We start from the raw sequence: 18663 nt of genomic DNA on the forward strand, positions 1-18663 counted from the left end.
GGAGGAACAGGGAGCGGAGATGGAGCTGCTGGGGGAGCAGCCAGAGGGCTGTACCAAGAGCCTGCAGCGGAGCTGCAGGAGCGTGGAAGGCTACGGGAGCGAAGGCAGATGTGGGGCTGCCAGGGAGAGAGTCTCAGGAGGAGTGCCGTGTGGGAAGGAGAACGCGAACCCCAAATAAAGGACACGGAGTCAGCAAGAAGTGTCTGAGTCCTTTTATTACAGTAGTACTCTATGGTTCTTTCGGTAAAGTCACATAGGTAGAAAAATAATAGATCACGACGTTTCGATTGCAACACAAGCAATCGTCATCAGGTGGCACAACCACAGCAAGAAAAAACTGAAGTAGGCTCGTCTACTTGACTTTACCGAAAGAACCAAAGAGTATAAATTCCTGCAGTCACGAAAGCTTCAAATCAAGATTTATAGTAGTAACTACTAACTCTACAGTAGTATCTACCGACTGCAGTAATATTTACTGACCGTAGTAGTATCTACTGACAGTAATAGTGTCTACTAACTATACAGTAGTATTTACTGACCGCAGTAGTATCTACTGACTGTAATAGTGTAGTGGGTACAAACTGGAGGCAACACGTTTATTACGCAACAACCCAGCCAAGGACCTCGGATCTGGCTCCGGCTCCTAGGTTTTCAGGGTGGCCTTCAATCTTCAAGTGGATGACAACTGCCAGTCCCGTTCAGGGGTCCGGCTTCTATGCCCAGTCCAGGCTCACTCTGCCCCAAGCCACTCCTCCCATCTGGAACCTTCCAGAGTGACCTGGAGTGTGATGTCATCCCCCAGCCCCCTCTTGGGGGTCTGGGGTCTGCACCTCCGGTCACGATGCTCCCTGGGGGTTACCTCGACCCAACGGCCCGACTTCATCTAAACTATCGGGCTCAGCCTCTCTTCCGCCCCCTGTTGACACGGGGCCATTACTACAGGCTACAAGTAGTGGCAATCGCACACAGCACTCAACAATGCCGATAGAATAGTGTCTCCTGACCTGACTCTGAAGCAGTATATCCTGACTATAGTGGTATCTATTGACTGAAGTATTATATTCCAACTCTGCAGTAGCATCTGCCGACTCTGCAGTAGCATCTGCCGACTTGATCAGTATATACTGACTATAGTAGTATCTACTGACTGTATAATAGTATATATCGCCTCTATAGCAGTATCTACTAACTATAGTAGTGTAGTGTAATAACATGGGCTGATGACAGGAAGGGATGATGACAGCAGGGGGCAGTACACATGTCAGCAGGAGGAGACCAAAAGGGAAGCCCAGGACAGGGGTCCATCTGGAAGCCGAGAACCCACTAGTAGGTTCTAGAAGGGGGGCGTGGCTAGGGAGAGGCGAGGCTACGCCAGGAGGATAAGAGGGGGCCCGGGATGGGGGTTCGGGGCTGTTGTTGGGAGTGGACCCCCCCCCCCTCGCAGTGTAGCTGTTGGTCACCTTCGTCGCTGCTCATAGTATATATGGACTCGATAGCAGTATCTACTAACTTCACAGAGTGCCGTAGTGAGGCCTAGTCCTGCAGAGTGTCGCCGACCTCAGCTAGATTGCCCAGGCGGCCGAGGTGGCACCTTGGCCGGCTGGGCTGCTAGCCCCCCGACCATCCCCCCACCCGCTCTACAGTAGTATCTATGGACTATAGTAGTATCTACCGACTCTATAGCAGTAACTGCACACATTGGGGTGGGGGGGGGGGGGAGAAGACGACATTACACTGAAAAATTTACCTCAGCCCTATTTTTTGCATTTTTAACACGATTTGAAAATGTTCCCCGTCCCCACCGAGTTAGTGTTCTCACGCATGCGCAGATGTGTGCTTTGGCGCCGCCCTCAGCGTATAAAAAGAATACATTGTTAATTTAACTACTTTAAACTTGACGGATGGTAAAAATGAATATCGCTTTTTCATCCCGGGGCTTATTGCGTGGTATCTGGGTACTTTTTTGAGGTACCCGTGCAGACAGACACAGACAGACAAAAAAAATTACTTGTATAGATAAGATATATATTTTAACACACTCCACTGCATATAATTAAGGATAACCTGTTTTCACAAATTTTATAAATGTACCTTGTTACACGATTTTAAACTTGACAACCAATCCATCAGTAAGTAATTGTAATGCAACAATCCGGTTCACCAGCATGCCTGTCCCAATGACTTCAGGACACCTGCTTTAGGATAAGGAGCATTTATACAAGATCCGAGCTCTTACCCGACACTCTAAGATGCATGTCGAAATTTCCAGTAAAAACATTTTTCAGAATTGAAAAAAAAAATCTTTCTTTTCAATGTAAGCAGTTTTTGGGGAAAAAAATCAATTGGTACATTTTGCCACGTAACTTCAATTTGTTTGACTCGTCTGGCAGTGGAGGGTTATAGCACAAATTTACCTCTATGATCTGAACCCAAAGAATCCAACTATACATCATAATACTCCATATGAAATTACACAATGGTATAGAAATATGTATTTCACCCATTGTACAAAAGAGAATAATCAGCAACAGAATGGCAATAATTATCTGACCCTTTTGCTGTCTTTAGTTTTCTTGACAGTCCAGGACCCATCCGAGAGCCTTTCAAAATACTTCCGGGCTTTGGGTGCCTGTTCCAACATGTGTGTAGGTGGCAGGCCCAGAACCTCCACAATCTTATTCATCTGGTCAACCTATAAAAGCAACAACATAATATTCAGGGCACATGCTTTCATGCTGAAGTCACTTAATATTATCCAAAACAATGAACTTGGTCTTGAAGTCATCCAACCTTCACAACTACATAACACACAATAAAATAAAATAACTATTCTGAGTGGAGATAACACTAAGGGATAATTTGCCATCCTGAATAACCAAAGATATCTGATTTTAAAAACTCTTAATTGAGTGTAGTTATTTTCTTGTTTTTTTGCTATACACAGCATGATGCTGGAGCATAGCTGTGATAATCCAAGGCCGATATAATCGTCATTGAGGATGTGATCATTACACTTAAAATATGATTCCGGCAATGTTAAAAGCATCCTCTAAATAGCTTTCACTACCCGCAGTGAAAAATATTTAGAAAAACCTTCACGGAACCTGTGGTGGTAGTGAAATGTAATTCTGCACATGGATTTTAGCTGCATAAGATATCAAATACTGTGTAAATAAGCACAAAAAGCCACCATTTACTAAAAATATAAACAATGCAAAAAATAAAAATTTCACACTGAATTATACACTAAATATCGAAGACTGCTGATGCTGTTGTGCAAACAATATTGCTTACATTTATATCACATAATTAATCAACAATGCTAACGTGTCATTTTGTACTTGTTTTGTAGATTCCAAACATCATATAGCACAGCAATTAAGCGATGTGGATGTTGCTGACATTACCTCATTGGAGCCACTGAAGAGCGGCTCCCCCGTGTGCATCTCCACCAGAATGCAGCCCAGTGACCACATGTCAATGGCGAGATCATAGGGGATTCCCAGCAGGACTTCAGGAGAGCGGTAAAACCGACTTTGAATATACTGGTAAATCTGAAAACACACGACGAACCCCCTTTTAAATGCTGAACGCGCTTAAAAACACAATAATTTTGTTGTCCGATTTCTCACATGAATAATGGAGAAAAAAAAACCCACAGCAAAACTCCTTTCATCTGTGGTTTCTTTACAACTCCAAATATCCATGGGATTAAGTGCTCGGGGTCAGCAAGCTCTCAAAGAAGATTTTTTTTGTTTTTGACCAAAATAGTTTGCGAGCCACTTGTACACAAACACAGCAGCAGGTATGCAGCAGACGATAAAACACATTCTCACTTAAATAAACTAAATAGGTAACGGAATAAACTGCGTCTATTTCGTTTATTTCCCCCTTATTCTTTAAACACAGTAGGACTGTACATTGTTGTCACCAAGACATTCCATGATTACCTATTTCATCACTAATTTTTACATTAAATTATGTTTAAGATTTATGTAAAAAAAAACGCTGCCCGAATAGGGGCAGCCAAAGAGCCACAAGGGGGAAGCCAAAGAGCCGCTTGTGGCTCCGGAGCCGCAGGTTGCCGACTCAGGGAGGTTAGGTCAAATCGACAATCATACACAGATGGGAACTTTTATTTCTTTCCATTCCGTAGATGAGGGAGGATACAGCCGTTAAATTCATCATATAATCTGCGAGTACGCAGATAAAATGCACGATGGTGACTAAGATGATGAACACATGAAGATAACCATAGCTTCACCGTCGTTTCCGCTACCACTGCATGAAGAAGATAACAGTGGCCAATGTTTATTTTATAGTTCTGAAAGGATACTTTAGTTTAATGGCATGACCAATCGCAGAGAAAAATAAATGCGAAAATATAACTCTTCCTCAAGTGTAGCAACTTATCACTTTCATCGCATGTGGTTGTGCGAATCTGAACCATGAGCTCAGCTATGCTGGCGAAGGTTGGACAAGAATTCGATTTAGAAATAATGCATATTTTAGTTATGTTAACACAACGAGAAATGATATGTATTGTGTTACACGAATGCCGCTACAAGTGGATTGTATATTAATAAAGTGTAAGGTAGTGTAGCAGGAAATATAATTTTGATCAAATTATTTTAATAGGCTTAGTTTATTGAAATAGTTAAAATCAAACTAAATAAAGCAGCATAATAATACAAAGTTACTTGGTTATCTTTATATATAACTTAATGGTTTAAAGAAATTATTTATATAACTGCATATTTTCATCATCACCATCCATGGCCATAGGTGTCCACTGCACATTTCGTCATGTTTCCTCTGTCTTCCGCCAATAAACTGCACATTTTATATTTTTTATATCCAAGTAGAGCTACGTACCCTTTGTCCAAGCTGACACGAAGAGCCAAAGTCGACAATCTTGATGGCACTGCGTTTGGGGTTGCACAGGAGGATGTTCTCTGGCTTCAGGTCACAGTGAATGATGCTCAGTTCAGGTGTGGCCAGGAAGAGTAGCGCTGTGCACATCTGCTGTGCGAACTTGCGCGTCAGGTTGAGTGACACTCCACGGAAGTTGGTGTTTCGCAGCAGGTCATAAAGATTATATGACAAGAGCTCAAACACCAGACACAGGTGGTTCCGGAACATGAAGTGGCGTTTCAGGTGCACTGGTCAAAGAATGAAAATGTTATACAATGTTATGAAAATTTTATCAGGTTTACTTAAAAACCGCAATGTAAATAATCGTACAGGTATACTCATAAAAGGATCCTGAAATGGGCAAAATTGTGAAAAATATTGATGCTTATAGCAGGACGTGTGCTGTGTACAGGGATAAATACATACATGACCACACAATGTCAAGAACTGGGACAGGAAATTAATCCTTTTACAGCCACGTTTTTGAATGTTATGTCATCCTGCAGATGCTTAATTTATAAAAATGAAAAATTAAATATGTAAACTAGGCCAATTCAATTGTTGGTAACATTCCAGAATTAATACACTCGGACAATGGACATGATCTAACAGAGGTTAACGGTTCATTTCCAGTGGCCGTCATTGATTTTTACTGCGGCTATGATAACCATGAAAACACATGGTGGCTGCTTCCCAATGGACACATGAAGAGTAGGCCAATGTGTGCTGGCATCATGGTCCAAATTTTAGAAATTCGGCAATTTATAAAGTATCTAATTGAGATTATACATAGCAACTATTCCCTAGACAGGCAGACTAATGCCCCAGCTGATTCTTGCAAATGAGACTAGCCCAGTCTCTTGAATTATCACCTGGTTAAACAAAATAAACGTGTAAACTAAACTTGACCATGGTGCTTACGTGCTATTTCCCCCCCTAAACTTGCCACTAGCAGGCAGCATGCATATGCTGGCCTCAAAACAAAACCTCCATTTGGTCACGTGAAATATCGAGAACGGCCAGCAAGAGGGCATCGCCGCCAGTTCCCAAGAATAGACATGAGCGGCTCATAAAGGTCAAAAAGGCATTGGCTGGTAAACCCAGGAACAACCAAGGAAATGTTCTTGGAATGGAAATACATGCGGTCCCCACTGTTACGATGTTACAACACGTTCCTGGAAACCCCGTCGTAAATCGGATCGTTGGAAATCGGGACCCTATTTTCCAATAGACAGTAGAAACAGTAGAAACATCACTTGTCGATGTGCTTTTCCTTTAAATCGACCATATTTAAGAGGGTTAAGTAGCTCAAAATCCTGAAAAACGCTTGAGAATAACACTAGCTCCACGTCAAGTCACATTGGAAACCAGACCGACGGACTTTTCAAATGTGTTCGGAGTCATGTTGGAAGATGCGTCATAACTCAAGTTTCTGCGTCGAAAATCGATCCAAGGTGGCATTATATGTCGTAAATGTGGATCGTCGCAAATCTAACGGTCGTAAATCGAAGACTGCCTGTACACTGAAATGTGGTGACACTAACATATCCTCGACTTGAAGATGCAGTGGTGGTTGTGACGAGTCAAACTGGACGGCAACCGTGATGGTACATTTTTTTTGTTTGGCATCACAAAGAGTACTATCTATTGTGTTGGAAATAATGTCAAGTGACAATCATATAGATAGTGTCAGGCATACATGTCTAGTGTTAACATGACTTTAATAAATAATGTTAATAGGTCCCTAAATCAAGCAATAATTTTCAATATTACACCGAGTGAAGACTTATACCATACATAAAATACAATTAACATGTTTTTTAATTATGCTGCAGTCAGGATGAGTTTGGTATTTAAAAGTTAAAAATAAATTCATATTTCCAAAGATAAGATCTTTTTCAGCTATTTAGATATTTTACATTGTTGTATAAAATCCATACAAAGTGAAATCACTCGACGTCACACTTTGGAATGATGGAAAGAAAACATTTGGATTGTCCAAAATTTCATACCTTGGCCCAATTTTTCGAATTAATCCGAAATTGGGAGCACATCCTTATGCTGTATAATGATCAATACCAAACTACTACAAGATATCTCAATTGAGATGCACGCTCACCTATGTAGTACTTCATGTCCGTGTCGTGCTTGTTCATCAGTTCCAGCAGTCGCACCTCGATCTGCGCTTGGTTCAAAAAGGCCTTCTTGTTTTTAATGATCTTGATTGCTACCCATTCCTGTTCCTGGTGATCATACGCTTTTACAACCTACAAAAAAACAAAAAGCATCAGTTAATATATTAAATGTATAATATCGTACACTGTTATAAATATATTCAAGGCACACAAAAAATCCTATCCTGCTAAAGAAAGGAATGAATATTCATTCTGAGGTAAAGGCATAGCTTTAATAATGATTTGATGTTTCTTCTTGGTTCTTGCGGTAAAGTCACGTAGAAGGGAAGTAATAAAATAATAAAAATAAAACATAATAAAATAAACTTATATTATTTTATTATGTTTTATTTTTATTATTTTATTACTTCCCTTCTACGTGACTTTACCGAAAGAACCAAGAAGATGAATCCCTGCAGTCACGAAAGCTTTAAATATAAATTAATTTGATGTTTCTTTGCAATCAATGGTGACCAGCTGAAAGCTGGACTGAAACTCTTTGAGCACTCTGATCTCAGTCAACCAGCCATCTCGTATATTTAGATTTTTTTTTAAATGTGAATTAAATATTCCAAAACACCAAATGTGGATAAAAAAAGCATTACCATTTATTGTACTGACAGCCCATCTATTGTATATGTATAGTCATATAATTGTGTATAGTTATATAATTACATGTGTATGAATAAATAAAACCGTGATACATTTTTCCTGCATAATACAATAATAATCAAATGTATCATTTTACCAGAAAAATGTATGGCTGTTAATGTATTAACATGTGGAAATGGTAACACAATTAATTGAATTCTTATCCATGTAGAAAACAAGATCTATAAATTAACTACAAAAGATGGATAGAGGGTTCTTCCTTCATCATTCTGTATAAAGTTTTGCTGGCTGGATGGCACATGGGCATATGCTCAGGCGTCACATCCCCTCACCATGGAGCCGGGTTCGTGCGTGATGACATCATGTCTCCCCTCCCACCCAAACCGTGCTAATTTATAAATAAAATGTGATTGAAATGTAATATTACTCTCCATATAAAATAGCATGTTTAGAAAACACAGCAATTCACAGTCCTTTGTCCATGCAATGCTGGATTATGTCTTCCCCTTGCCATGTTGGTCATGGGAGTTATTTAACCATACTTCACTATGCTGCTCAGTGTGGGCTGATGAACGGAGAGCGCAGGAATGGTTCAGATATCACACCGCCACTAATATTAGCTGTTGTACAAAATCACACCCAGGTAATTGGTTTCAGAGAATAGTCCACTAACCACTACGCCACCATTCCCAAGGGCTATAAATGACGTTTTAAAAGAGTAACTAACTCTACACACTACACTTATAAATGTATCGATTTTTACAAGCGGTTAATTTTAAACATGTTAAAACAAAGTAAAGTACAGCCAGTAAAAGAGCTCTGCAAATGTAACATTATTGTACGGCATCAACATTCCAAACCACATCATATGCACTACCTGTCCAAATGAGCCTTTGCCAATGAGAGAATCTATCTCATAGCGGTCCATCCACTTCTCCCCATTCTTCACGATGTAATCGTAGTTGTCATCATCGTAGCCATCGTTGTACACCTTGCGCTCTTTCTTATGGCTCGAGTCTTCCCCTTGCTGCTGCTGGGCTCGCCGTTTTTTCTTTGCATAGTATACCTGCCGAATAAGTGTGGGGAAGAATGTATAAAGTTAACTGTTGAAAGCTGCATATATGTGGTAACTTCTTTTGCACCGTACGTAGCCAACCGTGCTAAATCAGGTGTGAAATACTTACCAAAGCTAATACTTGCCAAAGCCCACACAAACTATTCAGGATGAAGAGCAACACATTTGTCTTACAAACTATTGTTATTGTGTTTACAATGAAGATGCTCGTAAGCCCCAACAATACATCATGGGACCTCCTTTGCCAGTACCAAAATATGATAATAGTTTTGCCTTTTCTTCTGGCAACAAAACAGGTGTTAAGATGTTAAAACACCAAACCGAAACCTTTTACAAGGAATCATGTCTGCATTAACCACAATGCTTGTGGTCATAATGCAAACGAAAAAAACTGATAATATATGCATTGCCATTGAAACTGATTGGTCCACACCAGAGACAGCTTTCTTTTGAGCCTCATCTCAAACGGTGTTAGACCAGAGGATGCCAAAAGGCGTACAGCCCAAAGACAATCACTATCAGAGTAATGAGAGCTCAAGGACAATGCATATATTATCAAAGTACGTTTTTGTTTGCATTCTGACCACAAGCATTGTGGTTAATGCAGACATGATTCCTTGTAAAAGGTTTCAGTTTGGTGTTTAACATCTTAACACCTGTTTTGTTGCCAGAAAAAAGAGTGAAAACCTATTATCAGCCCCAACAATGTCTATATAGAACATAATATATTATGCAGTCATTTTAAAACTCCCGAGATTATAATAGCAATTATGGATAATACACATTTTGGGATTTTCTTTTAAAATGAATTTAGAACAGCCCAAGATTAATTCGATTTTTTTAAATAATGCACACCTCTACTTTCCCTCCCCCCAAGCTGAAATTAACCCCAAGATGCCACAAGCCACTTGGCTCCAGCACAAGAACTTCTCACTCCGTCTCTATGGTGGGCTTTCTCTCAGGTGCTGCTCCTTTGTCTTGGCCATGATCCCCTCTTAGTGATGCGTCCTGCACAAGTCCACTTACATTGGTTTTTAAAAGTCAATGTCTAAAAAAATTATCTTAACTTTTGGGACTGCTCAAGTGAGGAAGGAGGCTGAAGAAGGAAGACATCTATTTCTATCCTACTACAGCCCCGTACAAGACTTATAATAGCATAAACAAACAATCCTTACCTCATTAATGTGTTTGTATGTCTTTATAAGGTCGACGGACAGTTTTCTCAGAGGTGCTGTGGTTGGGTCACGGAACTTAAGAGGGATTCTTCGCTGCAGGATTGTCATGTCTGGAAGCAGCTGCAGGAAAAAAGTAGGAAACGGGTATCAGTATGTACACTCTTGCCATGTCAAAACTTAAATTCTATTAAGTTTTGATTTAAAACTTTCGTGACTGCAGGAATTCATATTCGTTGGTTCTGTTGGTAAAGTCACGTAGATAAAAAAAAAAATAAAAGCAAAAAACCTACGACGTTTCGATTGCAACAGAAGCGGTCTTCATCAGGTGGAGAGAAAAGAGGGGGCAAGCCTCCAAATGCAACTGCTTATAAGGGCTTCCAAAGTTGTGAGTGGGCAGAGGACTAGAGTTGCGAGGCAGAAGCAAGGAAAGCTGTGTGGCGTAAACAGCATGGGCGGGGCAGCCAATGCTAATGTAGACAATGGGGGGAGGGAGGGGGTAGAGATAGGGTGAGAGAGAGGGGGGTGGGTAAGAGATAGGGGGAGTAAAGCGCGAGCTTTATAAGCAGTTGCATTTGGAGGCTTGCCCCCTCTTTTCTCTCCGCCTGATGAAGACCACTTGTGTTGCAATCAAAACGTCGTGGGTTTTTTGCTTTTATTTCTAATTATTTTTCTTTTTTTCTATTTACGTGACTTTACCGAAAGAATCAAAGAATATTAATTCTAATAATTCACGAGGAAATGTTTTTTTTTTATAATTTACTCTCTGATGATTAAGTAGCATGAATAATATAACAAATAACACCTAGGCATTGAAATGTGAGGAAAGGGAAACGTCACACTTTGAATGTGTGCTAAGAATTGAGTCATGCATGTACTCAAAAAGGTACTAAAACGAACACTTAATTGATATGCACAGCTTCCAATGAAAATACTAGCCTACATGCACAGGTTCACAGTTCAACACGTAGGTTGTTCCAGCAGGGGGAAACACACGCATGCTCTTTTTTTAACCAAGTCAGATGAAGTGTCTCCTCTATGCTCAAACTAGTGTGGAGTCGTACTCTATTTGTTGAGCTTGGTACATAATAGTGATGGGAGGCTAACACAGTGGAAAATGTATTTTCAACAAACAAATAGCAGTTCAACATTCAGGCCGTTGTGAGAAGAGTCTCTCAAGCAGTGGATGCTCAATTTTAAATGAGCAAATCCACCGTTTCAGTTGGCACCAGTCCCATCCTCACACGTTTCATTCTCACAAAATGTCCAATTGCTCAAAAGATACCTGCTACATACTAAATGATGATGTAAATGCAACTACCATTCACAGATAATATTATGCTTGCTTACCCAAGGAGGGTCCTTCCAAGTTTTTCAAAGAGGTGTCTATGTTGCTAATTTGAGTATTTTTAAGGTAACTTTTCAGCATTGGGATGTTTGGCCAATACAGGTTACATCGTAGGTGTGTTTTATCTATAACAGGAAGCTGGACAACCCATAGAAAACCCATGAAGAACGAGCGAGAACATACAAACTCCATACAGAAAGGCGCCCAAGTCAGGAATCGAACCCAGGAATTTCTTGCTGTGCTACCCTGCCACCATCTGTCTTAACTGGAAAAAGTAATATAGCAAGCATGCTGACAAGAGCGAGTACCTGCGCTTGAGCCATGGGCTGATCGCTGAACTGCTGTTGAGGAGAAAACGACATGCTGTCAGCAGCGAGCGGGAAGGTGGTGGACAGATGCAAGGACGAGTGTTTGCATGCTGCTTCCTCTATACCTGAAACACACAAAAACACATGGCCTTCAACAAAAAGTACACATTAAAGTCAAAGACAACCCAGGTCAAAGAGTGAGGAAAAAAATGCAATTTGCTTGAGCGTTTCTTTGTTCAAGCTTTCGCCATGCACAGTTGTGCACATCTTCAGGAGTCAATTACAATATGCAAGTCTCTGCTTAACGTGCGATCGCTCAATGCGTTTTATCTTCAATGCGATTCTTCCATTAGCGAATACTTTACGCACTGTGGAACGAACACCATTACAACGCGATTTCTGAGTGGTCGATGACAAACTACTTTCTTGAGCTGCAGGGCTGAGCGGTGCGATACAGTATGGAGAATGAAACAGGAACGCGACAGTATACACCCAGTTATTTGTCCCGCCATCTTTCTGTAAGCATACATCGTATCTTGCAAAACTTTATCGTTACATTATTTATGGGGAAATTGTTTTCGCTGAAATGCAACACTTTTCAGGAACGCAATTACCACGTTAAACGCAGCTGCACATGGTGAAAACTTGGGAGGATAAATATTCAGCTGGAAAATCACAATTCAGTTAGTGAGAATCTGTTTTCCCCTTTTTTCTGGCAACAGTTTGGTGTTAAAACACCAACTTTTTACAAGGAATCATGTTTGCATTAACCACAATACTTGTGGTCAGAATGCAAACAAAAAACTTACTCTGATAATATATGCATTGTCTTTGAAACTGATTGGTCCACACCACACCAGAGAGCTTTCTTTTGAACCTAGTCTCAAAACAGTGTTAGACCAGAGGACGCCAAAAGGCGTACAGTACAAAGACAAGCATTATCAGAGTAATGAGGGCTCGGGGTGAGCATCTAGATCAGGGGTCCTCAAACTATGGCCCGCGGGCCACATGCGGCCCGCCGAGGACATTTATCCGGCCCATGGTCACTAATTTGGCTGTGCTTGTGAGCACTAATTGGGCTGCGCTGGTGAGCACTAATTGGGCTGCGCTGGTGAGCACTCATTGGGCTGCGGTGGTGGACACTGATTGGGCTGCAGTGGCGAGCACTGATTTGGCTGCGCTGGTGAGCACTGATTGAGCTGCGGCGGTGGGCACTCATTGGGCTGCGCTGGTGAATGGTTCAATGGGCCAATTGACTGGACTTGCCCCCCAGGCCTAAGGCTGCCGAGCCCTCCCCTGGCTGCGCTTGACTGGCTCTCTCTCCCTCAGCTCCCTCATTTGCCCCTCGGCTCCACTCCCAGTGATATTCCCGTGTGCTAGGGATGTACTGCGATCTGTGAACAAAACTGCAGGTGTAATTAATCAGACTGCATTGATGGGCAGTGCAGTCTGTATGTCTCTGTGTGGGCAAAGTTATTGCTGGTATATTGTTTTTGTAGCGCTGTATATATATTGGTATTTTACTAATAGCAATTTTGACTCCCTGGGAAACAATGATGTCAAGAGAAAAATTGACTTGGAGTGTAGGAAATTCAAAGAACAGTGGACTTATGATTACTTTTTTCATGCAGTACAAGGAAAGAGCTGTGTGTCTGATATGCCAGAATATAGTGTCTGTGTTCAAAGAATACAATTTACGTCGACACTATGAAACTCAACATAAAGATAAATATGATTGTTTGGTCGGAGAAGTGAGAAAAGATAAAATATTAAAACTGAAAAATACATTAACTCAGCAAAATACTTTTGTGAAGCAGAAGCAGCTAAATATTTCATCACTGCAAGCAAGTTTTCAAGTTGCCAAGCTAATAGCGTGCACTGGCAGACCATTAGTGGAGGGAGAATTTGTTAAAGAATGCCTTCTTTCTGTTGCCAAAGAGATGTGTCCAGAGAAGGCCGATTTATTTAGTACAGTGAGTCTTTCAGGACCTACAATTACACGGAGGATTGAAGAAATGGGAGACAATTTGAATCAGCATTTGCAAAACTCCACAAAAAACACTTTCCTATTTTTCCTTGGCACTCGACGAAAGCAATGAGTTTCTTGATTCTGCACAACTTCTAATTTTTATTCGTGGGACGAATGACTATTTCGAAGTCACAGAAGAGCTTGCTGCACTGCAAAGCATCAAAGGAACAACTACAGGAGAGGATTACTATGAAAAAGTTTGCCAAACTATGAATGGTTTGGAGCTGAACTGGGCTAAACTAGCCAGTGTGACAACTGATGGTGCTCCTAGCATGGTGGGGTCTAAGAAAGGAGTAATTGCTCGCATTAACCAAGAGATGGACAAACATAACCATTCTCATCCAATAGCCATACACTGCCTCATCCACCAACAAGCGCTGTGTAGTAAATCACTGAAGTGGGACTCTATTATGAAAATTGTGGTATCTTGTGTGTTAACTTAATTAGAGCTCATGCACTAAACCACAGACAATTTCAGGAATTTCTGTCTGAACTAAATGTTGACTATTAAGATGTTCTGTACCACACAGAAGTCCGTTGGCTGAGTCGAGGGAGAGTTTTGAAACGTTTCTATGACTTACTTCCACAGATTACAGCTTTTCTGCTTTCAAAAAACAAATAAGTACCAGAGCTCAATGATGCAAAATGGAAATGGCACCTTGCCTTTCTGACAGATGTAACAGAGCTACTCAACAGTTTCAATGTGCAACTTCAAGGAAAGGGGAAGCTCATCTGTGATATGCAATCACATGTCAAAGCATTTGAAGTAAAATTAGGCCTCCTCATCAAACAAGTTAAGGAGGAAAACTTCTGCCATCTCCCCACAACTCAAAATCTGTTAGTGGAAAAACCATTGGTTGCAATTCCCTAAACAAAACATGTGGAAAAATTGCAAAAGGAGTTCCAATTTAGATTTAAAGAGCTTCATCTCCATGAACAGGACATACAGCTTTTCCGTAACCCATTTTCTATTGACATTGAAAATGTGGATACAATTTACCAAATGGAACTGGCTGAACTGCAGAATTGTGACTCTGAAAGACGCATTCAAGTCAAGCAGCCTTCATAATTTCTATGCATCTCTCCCCTCTGAGACATATCCTCATCTCAGGAACCATGCACTAATAATGGCAACCATCTTTGGCAGCACTTATGTCTGTGAACAGACTTTTTCCAGAATGAAACATTTGAAATCTCCAACCAGATCTAGACTAACGGATGCACACTTGCATCACTTGTTACGACTAGCAGTGACAAATATGGAACCGGACATTGACCATCTCATTTGCCAAAAGCAGGCCCATAGTTCCCATTGAAATACTGGGAAGTTTGTTGATTTAACTTTACTTGTTCTTCATTTTAAATATTGTATTTGTTCCAGTTTTGTTTCTTCATTTCAAAATAAGATATATGCAATGTGCATAGGAATTTGTTCATAGTTTTTTTTTTTAACTATAGTCCGGCCCTCCAACGGTCTGAGGGACAATGAACTGGCCCCCTGTTTAAAAAGTTTGAGGACCCCTGATCTAGATCATGGGACCTCCTTTGCCAGTACCAAAATATGAGACTAGGTTTTCCCGTTATTAGTTGTTCATATTTAAACATGTTTAGTTTTACCAAATACGTTTTTGCCAATGTCATTAGTTAATCAAACCGTTCACTATGAATCGCAGAAAATTGTATAAAAACACGTTATTAATCAAATGTCACAAAAAGCATAGTATACTTCAAAAATGTATAATTAACTTATTTTTAGAAGATCAAATACATTAACTCAATATCTGCTATTTTTTCAACAACAAACACATACAGTGAGGGAAAAAAGTATTTGATCCCCTGTTGATTTTGTACGTTTGCCCACTGACAAAGAAATGATCAGTCTATAATTTTAATGATAGGTTTATTTGAACAGTGAGAGACAGAATAACAACAAAATCTAGAAAAACGCATGTCAAAAATGTTATACATTGATTTGCATTTTAATGAGGGAAATAAGTATTTGACCCTCTGCAAAACATGACTTAGTACTTGGTGGCAAAACCCTTGTTGGCAATCACAGAGGTCAGACGTTTCTTGTATTGGCCACCAGGTTTGCACACATCTCAGGAGGGATTTTGTCCCACTCCTCTTTGCAGATCTTCAAGTCATTAAGGTTTCGAGGCTAACGTTTGGCAACTCGAACTTTCAGCTCCCTCCACAGATTTACTATGGGATTAAGGTCTGGAGACTGGCTAGGCCACTCCAGGACCTTAATATGCTTCTTCTTGAGCCACTCCTTTGTTGCCTTGGCCGTGTGTTTTGGGTCATTGTCATGCTGGAATACCCATCCACGACCCATTTTCAATGCCCTGGGCTGAGGGAAGGAGGTTCTCACCCAAGATTTGACGGTAAATGGCCCCGTCCATCATCCCTTTGATGCAGTGAAGTTGTCCTGTCCCCTTAGCAGAAAAACACCCCAAAAGTATGTTTCCGCCTCCATGTTTGACGGTAGGGATGGTGTTCTTGGGGTCATAGGCAGCATTCCTCCTCCTCCAAACACGGTGAGTTGAGTTGATGCCAAAGAGCTCCATTTTGGTCTCATCTGACCACAACACTTTCACCCAGTTGTCCTCTGAATCATTCAGATGTTCATTGGCAAACTTCAGATGGGCATGTATATGTGCTTTCTTGAGCAGGGGGACCTTGCGGGCACTGCAGGATTTCAGTCCTTCATGGCGTAGTATGTTACCAACTATTTTCTTGGTGACTATGGTCCCAGCTGCCTTGAGATCATTGACAAGATCCTCCCGTGTAGTTCTGGGCTGATTCCTCACCGTTCTCATGATCATTGCAACTCCACGAGGTGAGATCTTGCATGGAGCCCCAGGCCGAGGGAGATTGACAGTTCTTGTGTTTCTTCCATTTGCGAATAATCGCAAAAACTGTTGTCACCTTATCGCCAAGCTGCTTGGCGATGGTCTTGTAGCCCATTCCAGCCTTGTGTAGGTCTACAATCTTGTCCCTGACATCCTTGGATAGCTCTTTGGTCTTGGCCATGGTGGAAAGTTTGGAATCTGTTTGATTGATTGCTTCTGTGAACAGGTGTCTTTTATACAGGTAACAAGCTGAGATTTGGAGCACTCCCTTTAAGAGTGTGCTCCTAATCTCAGCTCGTTACCTGTATAAAAGACACCTGGGAGCCAAAAATCTTTCTGATTGAGAGGGGGTCAAATACTTATTTCCCTCATTAAAATGCAAATCAATTTATAACATTTTTGACATGCGTTTTTCTGGATTTTGTTGTTGTTATTCTGTCTCTCACTGTTCAAATAAACCTACCATTCAAATTATAGACTGATCATTTCTTTGTCAGTGGGCAAACGTACAAAATCAGCACGGGATCAAATACTTTTTTCCCTAACTGTACATGCTTACACACTCTTTATTAATTTAAATTTCAACAAGACAATGCACACACACAACCATGTGAACAGTGCCTGGCTGCACCAGTCCAAGCCAAGCCAACTACCAAAAAAGTCAAGTCACACACAAACCCATTCTACAAAATTGAATCAAAACTTAAAATATGCACAAAATAAACATTATCTTCATTCAACTGTGTAGCCTTCATGTCCACTCAGCAAAAGCTGACAGTGACAGCACATCTATACAGATATGATCGACTCAGTAAAAATGCTATTAGACTTGGTACCTAAGACAGACAAGGAAGGTGTCATACAGGCCTATCAAATCTACAGCCACGGGACAAATACCATCCAACGCACTCAATCTGGCCCACACTGTCACTCAAACTTACCATCACAATGGCTCACTGCAGCTTTGAAATTTAATTTCATCATCATCAGTCAGCCATGATCAATCCACTCCTGGAAGAAGCTCTCCCCACATCGTCACCATCCCTCATGATCTTGCAGTGCCATAATCCAACTCGCTCCTTCCTGCACATGAGCTGATCTCATTACTTCAGCTCCTCATGGGCATGTTCCCCTCTTTTGGCTGTAATTCCATAACCAGTCTCATCGATCAGCAATCATCCCTTCAAGCAGTATGTCCTGCCCAAGCAGGATAGACAAACACGCTGTGAATTTATCTATATATATTACTTCATATGTTTGGCAGTCTGGCAGGCTGTCACAATGAGTGAGGCCTCATTCAGACCGTAACAACCCAAGGAGATCTTACGGATTGAAATTGACACATGTAGCACCTACGACCATTGATCTAGGTACAAAAAAGTGACCATTCGCTAATCACAGTAGACGGCATGACAAAGTCTGGATACAATATGAACACGAACAGAGAATGTTTAAATTTCAGTTCAATACTGATCAAATATCACAATGAATAGTTCATCATGGCCAGCATCTCTGATGCCACACTATCACCCTGCTGGACTCAGATGCATTCCTCCATCTGGCTTTAGGTCTTCCCATAGTGCACAACCCAAAGGTCCCAATCCAGTGGCTGTTAACAATCTTGCCCTTCTCCATCATGTGCAGGTCTTCAAACCATTGCACCATCATCAGTCATTTTTATTTTATATTCAGTTGATCCAAATTCGAGGACAAAAAACTATTTATTAAATGTGACTTCACCTTCATAAGATGTTCAACTTTTGTGAAATTCATTAAAAGTCCTAGAATTTATAACAAGTAAACACATTGCTGTCAGGAAGCATCCTTTCTGGTCATTGCACAGGCATAAAAACGAACCTTTGCCCAGGGTGCCTTGTTTATAAATTTTGTTGTTTTTGCTCTTACAGGTTTTTTGGACTACCAATTCCAAAATAAACATTATGGCTGAAGCCTGACAAAACTGGTAATTTCCCTAGAAATTAGGCCAGAGAGGTAGCGGTAAACGAACCTAAAATATGAACTGCCAAGAAGATTTGATTTGCAACACCCTTTAGACAAGTGTGATTTTAATTACTGTCAAAGTTAAGAAAACAAATATGTAGCCCACTCAGTAAGTAATTATACACTTAAAAAGACTGGAAAATCCATAAAAAGGAGCATGATTTTTCAAATATTT

The 18663-nt window shown here is 40.8% G+C and overlaps 1 protein-coding gene across 1 annotated transcript in view; it reads right to left on the minus strand.

The window, feature by feature from the left end:
* Positions 1-17669, minus strand: part of DYRK1A (dual specificity tyrosine phosphorylation regulated kinase 1A) — a 30773-nt gene extending 13104 nt beyond the window's left edge. Inside the window, exons 1-8 of the mRNA XM_061550810.1 lie at positions 17429-17669; positions 11604-11728; positions 9951-10070; positions 8578-8766; positions 7034-7181; positions 4876-5162; positions 3408-3554; positions 2552-2692 (exon numbers count right to left, since the gene is read on the minus strand). Of these exons, the coding sequence (XP_061406794.1) occupies positions 2552-2692; positions 3408-3554; positions 4876-5162; positions 7034-7181; positions 8578-8766; positions 9951-10070; positions 11604-11728; positions 17429-17474 (1203 nt within the window). The 5' untranslated portion in view covers positions 17475-17669. The remainder of the gene's footprint in view (positions 1-2551; positions 2693-3407; positions 3555-4875; positions 5163-7033; positions 7182-8577; positions 8767-9950; positions 10071-11603; positions 11729-17428) is intronic.
* Between the last annotated feature and the right edge of the window lie 994 nt (positions 17670-18663).

This window comes from Lethenteron reissneri, chromosome 13 (assembly GCF_015708825.2).
Source record: "Lethenteron reissneri isolate LAM-NWPU_2019-01 chromosome 13, ASM1570882v1, whole genome shotgun sequence".
Taxonomy (NCBI): Eukaryota; Metazoa; Chordata; class Hyperoartia; order Petromyzontiformes; family Petromyzontidae; genus Lethenteron; species Lethenteron reissneri.